The 17,390-nt window shown below is 40.3% G+C and overlaps 1 protein-coding gene across 1 annotated transcript in view; it reads right to left on the minus strand.

Moving 5' to 3' along the window:
• Window positions 1-3,645: 3,645 nt before the first annotated feature.
• FSTL4 (follistatin like 4) overlaps window positions 3,646-17,390 on the minus strand; it is a 535,417-nt gene continuing 521,672 nt past the window's right edge. The window contains exon 16 of the mRNA XM_059712862.1: window positions 3,646-15,926. Coding sequence (XP_059568845.1) covers window positions 15,224-15,926 — 703 coding nt within the window. The 3' untranslated portion in view covers window positions 3,646-15,223. The remainder of the gene's footprint in view (window positions 15,927-17,390) is intronic.

Raw genomic sequence — 17,390 nt, forward strand, 5'->3', positions numbered from 1 at the left:
GTGAAATGAATAAACTCTGCAGCAGGGTAGGACTTGTAATAAGAGTTTTTTTCAGTTTTTCATTTGCAGCAGCCTACATGTAGATGCCAACCACCTGGCAGGAGCATGAGGGTGCTTCATTGCCAGGGTTGCCTGCTGGCGAGCCCCACACTGAAGCACCCTCATGCCCCAGCCAGCCCCTCTGCAGCACCTTGAGCCCAGGACTGGCAGGTTGACCCCCGGGACTGCTATGACCTGGCTCAATGTGCTGTGCTCTGGGCGCACATGCAAATACGTACCTAGGACCTTCCCAGAAACAATGAAGTGTGGAGGAATAAGTTCTTCAATTTATTGTTCCACCCTAAAGGCACATATAGCTGTGCCCATAGACTAGCATCATATTACCTGGTTTTCATTGACTCTAGAGTGAGTTTAGTGGAGGTTTAAGGTACCGACTCTAGCTCAGTAAATACACCCTAGCTAGAAGAATATGGCCTGTGTGGGACCAGACTGAACTTGGCCTTGCTTCTGAAGTCAACAGGATCACATAGGTTGTGTTAGGGCTGCGCTTGTCCCAAATAGCATATGGAACTGTTAACACTGGCAAAATGAAATAAAGCCAACAGAGACTGGAGGGAGGGAAAAGAGCAATTTTGTGCTGTTTCTTCCTAAATGAGCATTTTTCTTCAACAAAGAAATTCAAGACAAACACTAAAAATATAAGCAAGATGTCCTTGGGGGGAAATTTTCCTTCCTGTACTCTGGTTTACAAAAATTGCTTTGTATTGCTTCTGTGACCTCCTTTCTATTTTTAATGAGGGAGAAAGAAAAACACTATGATTAAAATCTCTTATACAATAGTGAAAAACAAACTCGGGTAGTTCAAGAAGGAACAACCGACGTCAGTATTTAGATTAGTGATCTATCATCAGATTTCTGTGGCTTCCCTTCCCCTGTGCCCTCACCTAATCAAGCCCAAGGGCACAAAAATGAACCAAAACCCCAAACAAACCCAGGTTTGATGCATCTCAGTCGGTGAGCCATTCAAAAACATATTGTACTGTCAGTATTACTAATAACAAGGAATGCAATGGCAAATAGGCGTTTATATTTTTCCTTCTACATTATAGAGCTATATTATTATATTATTTTTCTAATCTGTGCATACCTCCTGTATGCTCGTGTATAGAGGAAGAACAAAAGGGTTTAGGAGATTAGCAATAGGAGTATACAGTAATAATATTATTATTATTTAGAGGCATCCTGGCAAAATTAGGATGCCATTGTGCTGAACACTTTAAACCATAAAGAGAGAACCTTGTCTTCACTAAAGGCACTTGCCAGCTAAATAGTCAAAGGGGTAGGAGAGGACAATGGCTGGGAGGAGAAGCAGATGCACAACAAGGTGAGGCACCTTAGCTGAGTTCCCACTGCAGGTCATTAGCGTCCTAGCAACAGAATCCAAGTCTTCCTTGTGTTGGCTGCATGTCCTGTGCACTGACCCACACTGTCTGCTCTTTTCATGTTCTGCTTTTATTTGTGCCCAGGATGAAGGTAACATGCCATGAAACAGCCCTTAGTGTGGATCGGTCCAGTCAGTTAAAAACTCCTGCAAAAAAAAATTACCAAAGCAATTCTGCAGCGGATGCTGTGGGGCAATATGGGTAAAAGTCGGTGATAACTTCCTATTATGGGCTAGTTTATTATACCTAATATGTGTGTTGAACATTTTCATATGCATCTCAAACAATTTGTTGGTGGATATATTTAAGAACTAGAAAAATAATTAAACCAAATTGTAAATGGGTCTGTCCCATACATTGAGTGCAGTTGTATAGCTAATATGTGCTACTTTATAGGGATATAGACTGGGGTCAGATTATAACTGGCTGGATGGCACAAGGGCTAGGGACAGAAATTACACCTAAACCAGTATAAGTGATTGGAAACCTGTTCAAAGCACAACAGAAGGTCAGTGCACATAAATGACTTTCAAAATGGCTGAAACTGGTTTAAGATAAACTTGGATGCAGTATCAGACTTACCTGATTTAGGTTAAATCAGTTTATTGAACTTCTGTGCCAGATCCCCTCCAGACTCAAATAAACTCACAGTCCACCAGCATCCCAGGATACTTTGTACCTCCCCAGCAAACCCTCCTCCCCCTTGCAGGGTGGGTGGGGTACCCTTGGGTCAAGCTGTCTGTTACAGCTGAGCAGTGAGGTGTGTGCTAGCGCCCCCCAGCTTCTGGTCTGAGCCACTGCAGGGATGTGGCTGCATTTCTGGAATCAAAAGTGAATGTTTGTTCGCCTGCTTGTCAGTTCAGTCTACCTGGCTTAAACCAACCTGTGAAGATTGAATCGATTCAGCCTCAGGCTTTTTTGGCTGTCTGTACTTTGCTAAGGAGCTTAGTCAATTGAGTAGCTAGTGTAAAAAGCCTGTGGAAAATGCATTTCCTAAGGAAGTGCAAGAACTTCTTCCTTCACATGCAGATAAAAAAAGACATTGGCAGGATTCTCTCTTATTGCATCCAGATTGGCGGGGAGTTAGGCTGGCTGTGGGGAAGCAGACTGTCATGGTTCTGAATGTGCACACCTTACACCCCGACCCCAGCCAATCAGTACCCTGGAAACCTGGAGCGATAATGCCCCTCAGGCTCTATGGGTTCTTGCTTTAGAGGCACAATCAAGCCTAGATCGTCTGATTGCACATTTCCTTAGGCTGTAATTTTTCAAAGACGTGTAAGGGACCGTGACAACCAACTCCCATTCTGGTTTTGGGCACCTCACTCCCCTCATTTGAAAAAAAATCCCAGTTTTTGTTTGACTAAAATGTGGATATTTTAAAAAATCTTTAAAAAAAATCAGCTTTTACCATTCAACACTGAAGGGAGCAGAGTTTCCCTAAAAGTTCTTGAACTCAAGATGATGTCTTGCATATACAGCACGAACGTAAAAGCTTCTATTTGTGCTGAAGGCTGACTAACCTTGCATCTTCAATACAAGTTAGAAAGGCGTATTGTTTTACTTTTCAGGGATTTATTGGTAGTACTGATTTTTGCGGGGGTTTTTTTTAATTTGAAGAAAGAAAGTAGAGGACTGTTACATGCACTGAAACAATAAAAATCTACCTTGTCATCAGTGGATGCATCTACCCAAGATGTTTACTGCAGAGCTGCCTAATTAACTCCACAGTAAAGTCTCAATGTCTACACGTGTGGCCCTACTCGGCTACAGGAAACTAACTCCACTGCAGGTTAGTATTTGTAAATACAAGTACTATCTTGTGGTGAAGTTTTTTACTGTGCAGCAGTGCACATGTAGATGTTGAGAGGGCTAGCTGGTGCATGGAGCTGCCTGCTGGCTAGGTCTGCACTGGAGCACCCTTGTGCCCCAGCCAGCCCCGCTGCGGCATGTTGAGCTGGGCTGGAGCAGCCCTGAGCTGGGGCTTCCTGCCAGCCGGGGCTGCTCCACCCTGGCTCAGTGTGTTGCGGTCCTGGGTGCATGTGAACATGCGGCACCCAGGAGGAATAAACTCTGGTGTGATACACAGCAGAGTTTATTCATGCACATTAATTTCATGTATAGATGTGCCCAGTGAATAGCATTGACTGACTTGCAGCATTATTCACCTGAGAACGAGGGGATAAAGCCAAGCGTGTCAAGGTGAGTTTTGACAAGTTTTATTGTAAAATCTTCAGGGGGAAAAAAAAGAAACAGCATTTACCATTATAATTCATTAGAGAAAGCTTTTGTGGGTCATTTTCTTTCATACCAAATGTTACTGCAAATACATTGTGTGATCAGTACTATATAACACATCAAAATAAACACATGCTTATTTCAAATGCCACACACTATTACTGTGTTGGTACAAACCTCTACTAAAAGTTGATGTATTAAAAATAATTTATTTAGATTTAAGAAGTAAAGAAAAAAGTCACATAATTACAGGAGAAGGCCCTTTGAGAAAAAAGGATGATTATATAGCTCATTTGCTTGGTGGTTTGTCTCTGCTTCAGCTCCATCCTTGAGACAGAAAGATGAACAAGATTTCAAGCGTATGCATGTGTGGGGAAGGATTTGTTATAGAACAGATGTGCTGGGTGTTACAGGAACCGTTACACTTGCAGGAATAATTGAATCACGGAAGTTAAAATGTGAGATGGATGAGCTAGGGTGTGCGGGGACCTTTCTAGGGGAAAAAAAAACCTGCCAAAGTTCCCTAAGGTTTACAATGGATCCGGTGGGGTTTTTTTTATATAGTCTTGTTTGCACGATCAGCACAGGCTCCCTAAATTAGAGAGCTGTTTTAGGTGTCCATAGAGAGATTGGTTATAAAGTCAATGGAGGTGGAAAAATAAGCAGCTGGAAATTCTTGTTTGAGGCAAAGAGGGGTGGGGGGAAGAAGGGGAAAGGGTAAAAAAGAAAAAAAAATGCAACATTTAAAATAGCCACACATTATTTTGCTCATACTGTGCTAGCCGTTCTCCCAGCTATCCCACAAGGATGCAAGACTGTTTGTCCTTGAGCTCACCTCACACACTCCAAATGAAAGTCATGGTCAGGAGGATGTCATGTTACTTTTCATTTTCATAACAGTCTGCTGCCAGGGCTGCAGCAATGTGAATTTCCCAAGAGCGTTGTGGCACTATTTCTACGCTTCTGTTTCACAGCAAACTTAATGGACACATTCAAATTGAAGACGAAGACTGAATCCATGTGGATAAATAATATGAAGATTTTGAGCGGCAAAGATGTAGGCTTGGCAAAAATTTCTCTTAAAATGAGAACTGTCCTCTGCTCTATATAATTGCATGCGGCTACTAGTCATTCTTACTGAGCTTTTCAAAGCCCAATAATAGGTTTCGCCTGGCTATGTCTGAAAAAGCTCAGATATTGCCATTCTTTGGACAAAACCAGAACCTATTGATTATTGAGTTATTGATGATGGCTAAGTTACTTCCTTGAATTTTTCTCAGTTCAAGAGAAAAAGGGGCAGTTGGTCCTGGACAGACTTATTGCCCAGCTGAGGGTCTTGGTTAGTTTATGTGTAATAAATTATGCTAATTAATTTTTGGATATGTCCTGAGAGACTATGATGAGCATGTTAAAGTGGTAAAATGTCAAGAGAAATGACCCACTAGTAATCACTGTCCTCTTTGTCACATTTTGGTTTTGCCTGCTTCCCTTCGAAGGCAGAATGCTACACCTACCTTGTTCATTCTTTTGCTCTAAGCCTTTCTTTGTATGTGGTTCAGGGTAGCTCTCCAGCTGGAATGAAAGCTAAGGACTGATGGGGGTTAATATAATATAGCACTGTATCTTACAGCTTCAAGTTAACTCAGACCCCCAGCATCCCAGGATGCTTTGCACCTCCCCTGCAAACCCCACCCCTTGCAGGGTGGGTGAGCTAGGCTTGGCCCACGCTATCTGCTCCGGCCAAGTAGGGAGGCGTGCTCTAGCGCCCCTCAGCTTTCGGCCTGGGCCACTGCAACCATGTGGCTACTTTTTCCGAATCAAAATGAATGTCTGTTCACTTGCTTATAAGTTCAATCTATGCAACTTAGACTAACCTGCAAAGACTGAATCAATTCAGCCTCAGGCTTTTTGACTGTCTGTTTTAGCCACAATGCTTTTGCCTCCCTGCATATTGTTTGATGGTACCACGAAGGCTCTTGTAAGCCGGGAAGGCAGAGAGGAGCGCAAATTATGCATTGTATAAATATAAAAAACTTCAGCTATAGCTGTTTGTTATTTAAGAGGCTACATACTTAACACAAAAAGGATAATTGGCCTTTATTTTTAAACCAGCCCCCCTTTTCACAGTTTCTTATTAAATTTTTGGTGACCACTGAAGATGTTTCTTGGGTTACAAAGAGGGTTGTGGCACATGTTGTATAGAAAAACTGCAATTAAACAGTGTTACTGGGCTCAGTGTGCTATTGCAAGTATCTTTTGGGTTGTTGGTACCATAGGACTATTGGACCTTCTAATCCAGCATTCTGCATTTTACAATGGCTATCTTTTTATCTATTAACGAGAACTCCAGCAAGGCTGAAGACTGACGGTGTAGCATTATATACCCGAGGAAGAAAAAGTATAAAACTACACCGGTGCTGCAGTACACAAGTGATCTTACTAGAAATGTTTGTATATGCATAATGCATCTGTTTGATCTGAAGTCTAGTGAAACAGGAATGAATCTTTCCATTGATTTCAACAAGCATTGGTTTAACCTCTGTTTTATGACAGGCTGTTTCTTTTTCCAATTATTTTCTTTCTTTATTTCTTTACAATTCTGTTTCTTTGGAGACTGGAAACTCTTTGGACAGCTTTGCCTGAAAGTCTATCCTGGTTCAGCAGTGCAAGCAACAACTAGAAATAGAAAACTTTTATAGCAAATGTAAGAAAAAAAGTGGAATTATCGGCAGTCAATATGACGTGGAATTTATTAAATGTAGAAACTTGATAAGGGCAGCTCAAGGCATTGGGGGGAAAGCCCATGGGGGTAGCAAGGCAAAGGACAGTTAGAAATATTTGTAAACACTCTCTTAGTATTGATATACATCCCTTAGCTAGGCAAGAAGAGAAAACATGTTAATGATTTAGAAAGGGCAGAAATGTGTAATAAATATTGGTTGAAAAGAAGCTGAATGATATGCTCCTGTCACATGAGGATGATGAAGTCTTTTTAGCTTGTTAGTAGCTAAGAAGGATGCTTAACAGCATGTAGGGATAGGAATGACCATTTTAAAAGATGGTAACTCAGATAACATGCACCTAAGAGTTGGCTGAAATGACGTCTGGTCTGCTGCTGTTGATTTTTAATAAACATTGGAATATCAAAGAACTTACAGAACACTGGAAGGATGCTAATGTTGTGCCAATATTCAAAAGGACATGTTGAAAAGACCTTCATTTCTATAAGCCAGTTAACCTAATGTCATTTCTAAACAAAATCATGGGAAAAAAATGATAAAGATTTCAATTAACCAAGGGGAGGAATATAATTATTACTATTTAACAAAGATGGGCAGAGTGGTAAAAGATGAGGACAAGGCAGTCATAAGTGTTATCAAGATCATGCCGTAAGCTGAACCTGTCCATTATAACAAAATAATTGTAATACAGCCAAATGCAAAGTTAGACACTTAGGAACAAAGAATGCAACCAATACTTACAGAATAGGGGTGGCACCGACTCTGGCAGGCTTCTGGGGTCATAGTGGGTAAAGACTCAATGTCACATAAAGTTAATGTGGATTTTTGATACATAAATCGGAGTACATAGGAGTTAGGAGGCAATTTTTACCTCTACATGGCATTGATGAGACCATTAGCATATACATGTCTGTTGCCTACATTTTAAAAAGAGTGGTGAAAAACTGGAGAAGAGAAGAAGTACAGAAGAGAGTCGCAAAAGTGATTTGAAGGACAGAAAACGTGTTACAATGAAAGATTTAAAGAAAATGATCTGTTTAGTATCAGAAAGAATTGACTTGATTGTAGTGTGTTTTGCCAAGGAGAAAATTACAGGTGCTAACATGTTCTTTAATCGCATGCGAAACAGCATATTGAGAACCGATGGCTGGAAGCTGAAACCAGTGAAAAAGTTGAAAAAGTAGGCTAACATTTTTAACAGTGAGGGTCATGGTTAAATTTTGGAGAAACTACCAAGGGAAATAATGCATTTTTCATCTCCTGATGTCTTTACATCAAGCCTTGATGTCTTACTGGAAAGTACGTTTTAGTAAACAGTAAAGGGGAACTTGGTGACATTTAATGACCAGTATTTTACAGGAAGCCAGACTAGATGCCCTAATGCTCTCTTTGACTCTTGTAATATTGGGAAAGAAAATGTGGAAGCTGTAGACCAGCGTTTCTCAAGCATTTTAGACTCAAGTCATCCCGCAGAAAATGCCAGCTCTTAGCTTTCATTTGTTTTTTGACTTTGGAAAAAGAGCAATTCTTCTGTTGCAAAGACCTCAGTACTTTTGACACTGTGGATTCCTCTTTGAGATCTCCATGTCTACCTTGCAAATCATGTGAAGATGTTTGCAGAGCGAGCACTGCTAATATAGTGTGGGCCCCTCCAAAGGATCTCACGACACCGCAAGGTGCCGTGACATAAATTCTTACTGTAATCTTTTCAGATTTGTTGCTTGGATCTTATCCAGTATAGATAGATGTTGAAGCTCTGAACTCTATTGTAGGTGAGGAACTGGTGTTTTGAGCCAATCTCTGCTTCAAAAACACAGGGTCTACAGCTGATGTGTACCTAAAGGTAAACTTAAACCAATATAAGAAGCCAGGTTGCCATCACCTATCCTCCTATATAAAAGGGAGCAGGAGTTAGAGGGTATAATACACTAAGCCAGGCTTTTTATCTCAGATGCCACACACAGAGATTAGGTGAAAGTTTAACAGTCATCTATATGTATACAGAAGCTTTGCTGCCAATATAACTGGAAGTGGGTTATCTGTTACTTACGCTATTTTGTTGTGACCTTATGAAAATAAAGCAGGGTCCGGCATGTTCTTTGATAGTGTTGCCTGCAGTCTCAAGATGCCATGTATTTTAAAGATATTACAATGCTTTCATTACAAATGATATGTTAATTTTCATTTGCCTGGATGAACAGGAAAATGGTTGAATGACATCTTCTGTTAGATACGTTTAAGAGTAGCTAGAGACTGTGGTGTATAACTTGGTGTCCATCAGAAATTAAGGACACGTGTGCGCTCACACCTGGAACTGAGAGGGAAGCCTCTAACTTCTCCAAACGCCAGTGCTCTAACTTTGGTAATTTTGGACGGCGGTTTGATTCAGGGAGCTTTTACCTTGCTATAGTCATCATCCTTTCTTTCTTTCTGTCTTTTTCCTTCCTGACTTTTAGCTGATGGCTTCAGACAAATGTCAAAAACACCATATCATGCCAAGGGTTAGGTGTTGAAGTGCTTAATTAAGTCAGCTTCAAGGCAGGGGTAGTCTGTGAGACAGAAGCGCTATAAAGAAGTTGAAGTTTTTCAATTAGAGTTTGGAGGTGGGCAGAAACTAGGAAAATTAATTGCAGGGTTTTTCTTTGCCCAGTTTATTTTTTTTCCATCTTGCTAATTGCAACAATTTGGAAAATTGTGAGTCATCCCAAAATGATAAAATCATTTAAAAAGATAGCTTAAAAGAACTGTTGCAATCTTGCTTGCCTTCAGGTTTTTGAGCTTGTAGGATGTGCTTACGTCACCGGTTCATGATTTTCTTTGTCATGATAAGGATTAAACGCTTACTTAAAAAAAGATCTGACATCCCTGCAGTCAGTTGTTTCTCTGTAGCTGGGCTTGTAAGTAAGTGAGAACACTTGCAATAAAAATCAAGGGAGCTATTAACTCTGGTGCTTTGAAGACATATGAAAAAAAAGTCCAGCTGACTCGATCGATGTTTGACCTTCATGCAATATATTTCTGAACAGAGGAGGACTGTGTGTCAGGCAGGTCATCAGCCTGCCCTTTGATAACTGGCAGAGGAAGTGAGGCCATTACACAGACACGGGAAAGCAAATATACAACCTTTATGCCAGTAATGTTAGCAGCATTCTGCACTTTTGCGTGTGGGAGTTTTAAGTTTAAGTATCTTTAGTAAGCGAAGATGGGTATTTAAGACCATTATAAAAATAGTTCACTTATTTCTTTTAGTTCACAGGAATAGGTCAGAAGACAGTGGCTATAACACAGAAAAAAACACCTCCAACCTTCCTCCCCCCTTTCACAAACTGTATTTATAGCAACCGTTAATTTGCAAAACAAGCCTTCTGCAGAGGAAACAAAAGCTCAGTCCATTCACTGCAATTTGCTGCAGCTTTCTACAGCAGTCCCTAAAGAATAAAGATGTAACACAATCTGCATTTCTCAGGCACAGGCAGGGTTTCAGGCTAACTTCTCCTCCAGGTTGCCTGCTTTCTATAAAATATAAACATAGATAAAATCCTCCACCTCTGTTCTCTTTAGGATCATTTAAATGCTACTCACATCCAGATTTTGCTAAAAAAAAATACTCATCAGGAGAGAAAAAAAATCTCTTGTTACATATAGGGCACGTGGGGTCAAATATGTCCACCGGCATTTTCTTTCTCTTTCTCTCAATTTGTTGCATAGGAAATATTGTTTAGTGGCAGCATGGTCCACCTGGGTGAATTATGCTAATGTTTATCCTCCTAATCAATCACGTACTATGCTCACCAGTACGGTATCTCATAAAATTCTGGAAGGAAGGCACAGGGTTTCTTTTCCCTGCCCAGAGAGATGTTTAAAGTTTTGGCTTTTGCTTTGTTATGGTTCAGAAAGCTAACAAAACCTACCCAAATAAAAATAAAAAAATCTCCGAGACAAATGGATGGGGAAAGGCAAAGCTGTATGGCATGGTAATGGGGTCTGACTCAGAGAAGTATGAGACAGAGGTAGGTGAGCATGCGCCTGCATCCCCGAGTAGCAGTCAGTGCAGCAGCAGCACCTTACACTACATACGAGAGGGGGAGGGGGCTTGCAATTCAGACAGGGATCCAGGAGAATAAGAGAACAGTCACTGCCATTGTCTGTCTGGGAGGTTAACTACAGGACAGCAGGGGATGGAAGGAGATCAGGGGGAGCGATAAAGTGTACCAAAATATAGGGTTTTATGATGTTTAGGGCTTGCAGGCAACTACAATTACGACGAAGAATAAGTTCTTAGGACAAGTAGCAAGCAGAGGTGAATTTAAAGTTGATCTCCATCATTTTTTCTGTAGTGGTAGTGTGCTGTGTATTTTTGGTACTGAAAAGAAAAAGAAAACTTTTTTTTTTTTTAAGGTGAGTCAGGAAAGATCAGTGTTTAGCTCAGGATCTTTTGGGACTCGTGGCCTCATGTGCAAGTTAGGGGCCTTGTCACAGAAGGACAAGCAGAATTTGGCCTTAGATGTTCCACCGCAAAAACAAGCTCTTAGGGCATAAAGTGACACGTTTCCAGATGCACACTCCAGTCAGACCTACAGAAAGCTGCTGCTTGGCTCTGTCTCCTTTTATGTTGACTTGAGAAGTCAATAAAAAGTTACACAGGGACTTTTGTTACAGGAAACCCACCAAACTAGGCTAATGGAAAAAATGCTAGGTGAACAGAAAGCAGTGTTGCTCATAGATTTTTATGGATGTTTTTCTAATCTAAGGCTCTGAGTGGTAGGAGACTTGCTGACACTGGAGGAAAAAAAGAGCATGTCTTGACTGCATCAACCTGTGCCCATGTCTTGGTAACCCCGTAATACTGCCATCAGTCATATATTTTCAGCAGTCTTCATCTTTCATCTTGTTAGCCTTTGTAAAGCCACATTTGATATTAGATTAGGGAAGAAAAATCCAGATATCTTTATCTGACTTGGGAGGCACCTAGCACACTTTTGGGGCCCTGTAATACACAACCAGTGATCATGATGCTGACCCCATTTTAACAACCCTTGCAGCAACAGGCCACTTTGGCAGGTTAGGCTGCTATACCTTGTAGTTGTGTGACAGGGTTGATTGTGTGGTTTAGGAATGGGCTAGACAAGGATTTGTATAGGATGAGTTGGCTAGGGATGACCTCAGACTGTGGGTTGGACCAGTTGACCTCCAGGGGTCCCTTCCAGCCCCACTTTTCTATCTATGTTACAGAGTTCTGGCATCAATTAGCAAAAACGTTTGTGCATGTGTTGGACTGGGAGGTGTTTGCAAAGGGGTCAGACATGGTAAATCAGGGAACAAACTGGGGAAGTGATCAAAATTGCTAGGTTAAGATTTTCCAGTAGCTCCCTGGGTATGAAAAGGAGGCTTCTGGGTGGCTTCTGCCTTAGTTGTGGTTAATCCAACTGGTTTCAAGGGCTTGCTCACCCAACACCTGCAGAATGCTAACAGCAAGTCAGGTGTGAAGGTTCAAAAAGTCAAGCCAGAAAGAAAAGAAAATGAAATAGAAATGGGACACACAATTTTTAGTTTCAAATCACAGGACTCCTGCTCTTTCCCCTATCCCCCTTTTTGAAACTTGGACTGTTTCAAAGCTGCTTGCGTGCTCATGTCTTAAGCTGAATAGCTAGTGCTACCAAAAGAGATTCCCTCATTTAGAACAGAGCGGAGGAAGAAAAGGTCACTGTTGAGAGCAGCAAGGATAGTTCTGTTGAACTATCATTAAATTTAAGCAGTGAATGGAAACTGCATGTGACCTCTAGGACTGGATGCTTATCTTAAACTAGCCCCTTTTTTTTCTTCCTGAGCTCCTCATGTCCATCAGATAGACCACCCAATTGACACACACGTATGTTAGAGTAACTAATTATTTGTTAATTCAATTTAAATTCATTTAAATTAATCACTGGGATTAGTAATTTATTAACCAGGGAAGAAATGTGACACGGTGGAGAAATTGTTACTGATACAGCAAAGGACTGGTAAAGAAACTAACTATGGAGATTTAATATGCTTGCAGTCGCAGTTGAAGGCAAATGCGTGAAAACTTTTCAGATACACAGAACCTGGTGTTTTCTGTGGCATGAGAAAAAAATCCAGATTAACAAATGTGCAGCACTTTAATGTTGGATTGACCATCATTGGAACTGTTCACAAATAGCGTGGACGATCTAAATTGTACTTCATTTTCTAAGTACGGTATAGCCAGTAGGATAATTTAGAAAACACATCACCAGAACGTGGGCTGAAGAAGGGAAGGACGGGAGCATCTTTGGAAGGTTAAAGTGGGAGTTTTCGAGTGAATCCTAGTCCTATATTTCCAGACAAACAGAAAAAAGTGAGGTGTAGTACACATCTGTCACATCCTATATATAAACCAGTTTCAAGAATATTTACCTGAACGGATATTTACAACTTTTTTTTTTTTGTAAAATATTCTTATAAAAGTAATATTTGCTTGATCTATGGCACAATGAATTTCTCTACAGGGAGACTTTCCATAGGCATAATCAAATATTCAAGAAATCATAAAAGGTAACACCAGAGCAGTGGTTGGCCTAACAAAACATTTTCAGGATGACTGTGATATATGAGTACAGCTTTGTTTTAGAAAGGAGTTGTGCATATTTAAAAGTACTTACAAAGTTGATCTCCTCCTTTCCTAGACCTGTGTATGTTTCCACACCAGATGAGTAGCGAACCATGAAAAACATGCATTTCTAAATGAAGACTATGCCAATTTGTATGCGTTTGTGTTCTATTGGTGGGATAGTCTCTTCTAACCCCTATGGCTCATAAGAGAAAATATATCGGTTTCTGCCTATCAGTGGTAGAAAGGGCAATTTAAAGGAGCTCATGTTTAATGAATTCATAGGATTCATTTCCTCTTCTTCGTCTGCCTGAACAGGTTTTAAATTATTTTTTACAGAACTGAGATGGTTCAAATTACTTGATTCTACAGCCATCCTAAAATGTAACTCTTTTGGTAAAAGGTAAACATTTAAAGCAAAGGTTACTGGAGTTAGTCTGCAGTCTTTTGATTTATAATCCTTTCATGTGCATTGTGAAGAGGGTGACTCTTAAGCATCTGTGTTTAAAAAAAACCTCCAAAACAACGGTTACTGCACCTTTTAAGTACCACCGTATATATTCAGCAATTGCTTTCGTATAAACTCTGGGCAACAAAGGTCATTTTAGAGAATAGTTTTCTCCACGTCATTCAAAAGGCCAAGTGCTGTGATGCAACAGATGCCTATCTTAGAAGAGGGAGTTTGCACCAACATCAAATTTACCTTTTCAAAGCAGTGTGTGGGGTATAGCCGCTCATCTTCTGCTATTTATAAAGTATTTGTATGGCTTGAATAATTTTGAAAATGTCCCTATAGCTGCTGTTATCCCGATTATTTCCTGGTGATGAAAAGTAAAAGCTACGAAAAGGAACTGGTGAGTTTTTCTTTTATATCTCTCTAAATGTGCAAATGAATGTACATTTTTATGGGAAATCAACTTAAATTTCTCAATGCCAGCTGTTGCATTCTGGGGTAATTTAATTGGTTTTACATGAATCTCTTTGCTTGTTTATAGTCAATCACCATTTAGTTACAAGAGTGCTATAAATGGAAAGAAAAAGCAAAAGAAAAAAATCTCTTTCTGAGAATCTTTGTTGAGAGACATGTAAATTAAGGATTAGATTATAAAGGGTGAAAGCTTTCTATTACAAAAGTAGTGCTGAAAGTCTTGCATTTGGAGATGTAGCCATTGTTTTATGAAGAACCAAGTGACTTCAATGCTAGTCAATTTTTAATGAGGGAAATGAGCAACTTCTAGAACAACCTCTCATGGGAGCACCCATGGCTACTTTCCTGCTTGCTGGGATGCATGCGTTCTTGCCCACAATGACGGATCTGACTTCTGTCACTTGGTGCCTAAGGTAGAGTGCTCTGCTTCTTGATAATGTAGGAAATTCAACCAATCGGACTCACTCATGTTTTCTAGCTTTAAAATCAACCCTACCACCTCTTTTTTTTTCAGCAACAAGTTACCCAAATAGAATTAGGTGATATTCTTTCTAGCTACCGGAAGAGGTGGGACTTTACAACATTGCTTTTGGTAGTGCCAAGAGCAAAAGAGAGGGAAGAAAAAGAGCTGAGAGTAGCTATTCCTGCCATTTTTGGTTTTAAAAACACCTCAAAGTATTCTTTAAAATCCATCCTGCAAAGAAAACGTATCAGTTTTCATTCAATCTCTCCCTAGATTTCTGCATTTTGAAAAATGCTTTTTGTGATGTTAATTTGTCCCTCATCACTCACAGATGAGTATCAACTGCAGGTTTGCCTCTGGTTTTTCCACTCTACATTAAAGGTCGTGTAGTTAGGTGGTTAAATAACCAGAGGTACAGGAGGTTTGGTGTGTAGACTGAACGAAAATTGAGACTTGAACATAAGACTTGTCATTACTGAAACTCAGAAGCTGTTTTGTTCTACAGAACTGCCAAGTTACATGGTTCATATAAGACCTCGGTGGAGAAATTATTCCTTTTCCCAGACTACGTCCTTTTCATAACCATAAATCATACTTCCAAACAAAAAATTCCCAACAAAACCCACTTCCTATTAGCAGAGCATACCTTATACTAGAGAACTTGCAAGTAGACCAGTGTTGCACCATGAAGCTTATACAGGTTTTTTTCCAGTGTAAAAATATACAATGCGACTGCTTGTTTGCTGCAGTGTAAAGGTCCAATCAGGATTTGTCTGCTGTTGGCTCTACTTTTTTGCCCTTTCATACTTCTCCAACCCAGACCACTGTGTTACCTCTCCTGATACCTGAAATCTCACAGCGTAATGTGTTTTGTCTCCCATTAATAACAAACAGTGAATCTTTAGCTGGTGTAATAAGGTACTGTCCAAATAATCCACTGTCTTTCATAATTCTGTTGTAGCTGCTCCATGGCCAGTCTTTGGATACGATAGGGTCCTTTAAATTCTTCAGGACATTCATTTTCCCTGTTGACAGCTCTACAAAAAGCACATCTGTTTGCAAATGTGAAGTAGCATATATATAGTACTGGTTGCCTTCAGTGAAAGAGGGTTGAAATGTCAGATCAGATATATGCACGTTTGTTTGTAAGTCATAAATCAACTTGATTTCCCCTTGGATGGTTATTGCCTGGACCTTGATCCTGCCACTGTCTTCATCCGCACTGACCAAAAAGCATCCGTCAGGTGAAATATAGGGTGTGCCCGATACGTCACCGTTGGGGCCGATCACAGAATCTGTAACACTGTCAATAATAAGCTGGGGAAATGCAGTTACCGACGTATTCTTTTTACACTGGACAAAGAAGTAGCCACCCAAGTGTGTATAGGCCATGGTCTGTGGGATGCAGCTATAGTTTTTGAAGCTGATAGTCTTGATGTGGGTCACAGTTTCCAGGTCAATTTTTTGAACTGCAGATTTCGATTTGTTAAAGATGAAACCAAACCTGAAACAGAAAACATGACACTGAAGTCATCTCTGGAGACTCGGTGACATGCTTGAGAGAAGTCATAAATCAGCAGAACTGGAAGACTCTATGCTATTGCCTTGTGGGTAATGTACTCTCTTTCCTACATGAAGCCTCTGTCATTCTCATTCTTCTAAAATGTGCTAAAAAAGCAATGTTTTTGGTTTACTGTGGAATTACAAATTAGGGACCTGAATGCTGCAAGCAGGATTCCTTGCTCACGTGAGTTGTCCTATCAACATTAGTAGTCTGCTTTTACTGGGAAGGCCTACTTTCACACAGAAACAGCATGCAGGATGATGTTCCACTTGATGGATAACTGCTTCAGTTGCAAATTATTCTGGATCTGTATGACCAACATGGATTTCAGTTGTTCTGTGGCTTGATATGGCACCTTGTTTAAATACAGCATATTTGGGGCCTAATCCTTAACAGGGGAAAAGGTACAAAGGTAGTTTGAAATCTGCTCTATGCCCTAAATTCCAGGTCTGCTGGTCCCATTCCCCTACCCTATATCAGACCAGACTGAGGGCAGTTCTAATTGACTTACTGCTAATGGCTCCAGGGGTCATTATAGGAGGCAGGGATGTTAGGGTGCAGGGCACCCTGTACCTAACCGTTCTCTCAGATGATCCCCCTTGGAGAGGCACCAGTGCAATGGAAAATAGGGGTCTCTGTTTTCAGCCACAAGAGAGACTAGAAAATAAAATGAACCCAGATTAAATGTTCTATAAAAGGTACATGCTACAGTGCATCTGACCTTTGTTGAACAGAGGAAAAGGTCAAGAATAGCCAAGCAATGTTTCTATTTAATTTGAAAGGAGGACCATAGAAATAGCACATTCGATGTTCCCTCCAAATCACAGGTCACTGATATTCACTTATGAGACTGAAAATTAATTTTACATTGAGTGGCTGCTCATCCTTTCAGTGCAGAGAGAAGGAAATTAATGGAATATTTTGGTTTGCAGCTCTTCTTGGAAAGATGTAAAATCACTTTATGAAATGTTGCAGAAGACTTGTGTGCACACAGTTAAAATATATATTTTTCCTAAAACAGTGAGTTTAATTCCTTATTCTTAATCAGAGCAGCAGTGAAGACATCCAGCAGTGATTTCACTCCTGATGAATAAGCCACTGTTTTGTAAGATCCCGTGAAAATCACTGGGTTCAGCCTTTTATTTCCCCATTATGCTCACATCCTTTAGAAGTTTCACTTAACATATCTGCAGTGGAGATTCATAGGGTGCTGTGTATGAAGGAAATTGAAGATGACACCTGGATTTCTCCTGGATGAGTGCACATGGAAAATTGTTGGTTTTGTTTTATTTTTTTTAAAGACCTTCTTATGTAGCATTTGTTTCCAGACTTCCTTAATAGTTGGCCAAATGCCTAAACAAGTGAAAAATAAACTAGGCTCTTATCATAAACTCTCATTTGAAA

Source organism: Alligator mississippiensis, chromosome 9, assembly GCF_030867095.1.
Source record: "Alligator mississippiensis isolate rAllMis1 chromosome 9, rAllMis1, whole genome shotgun sequence".
Lineage (NCBI taxonomy): Eukaryota > Metazoa > Chordata > Crocodylia > Alligatoridae > Alligator > Alligator mississippiensis.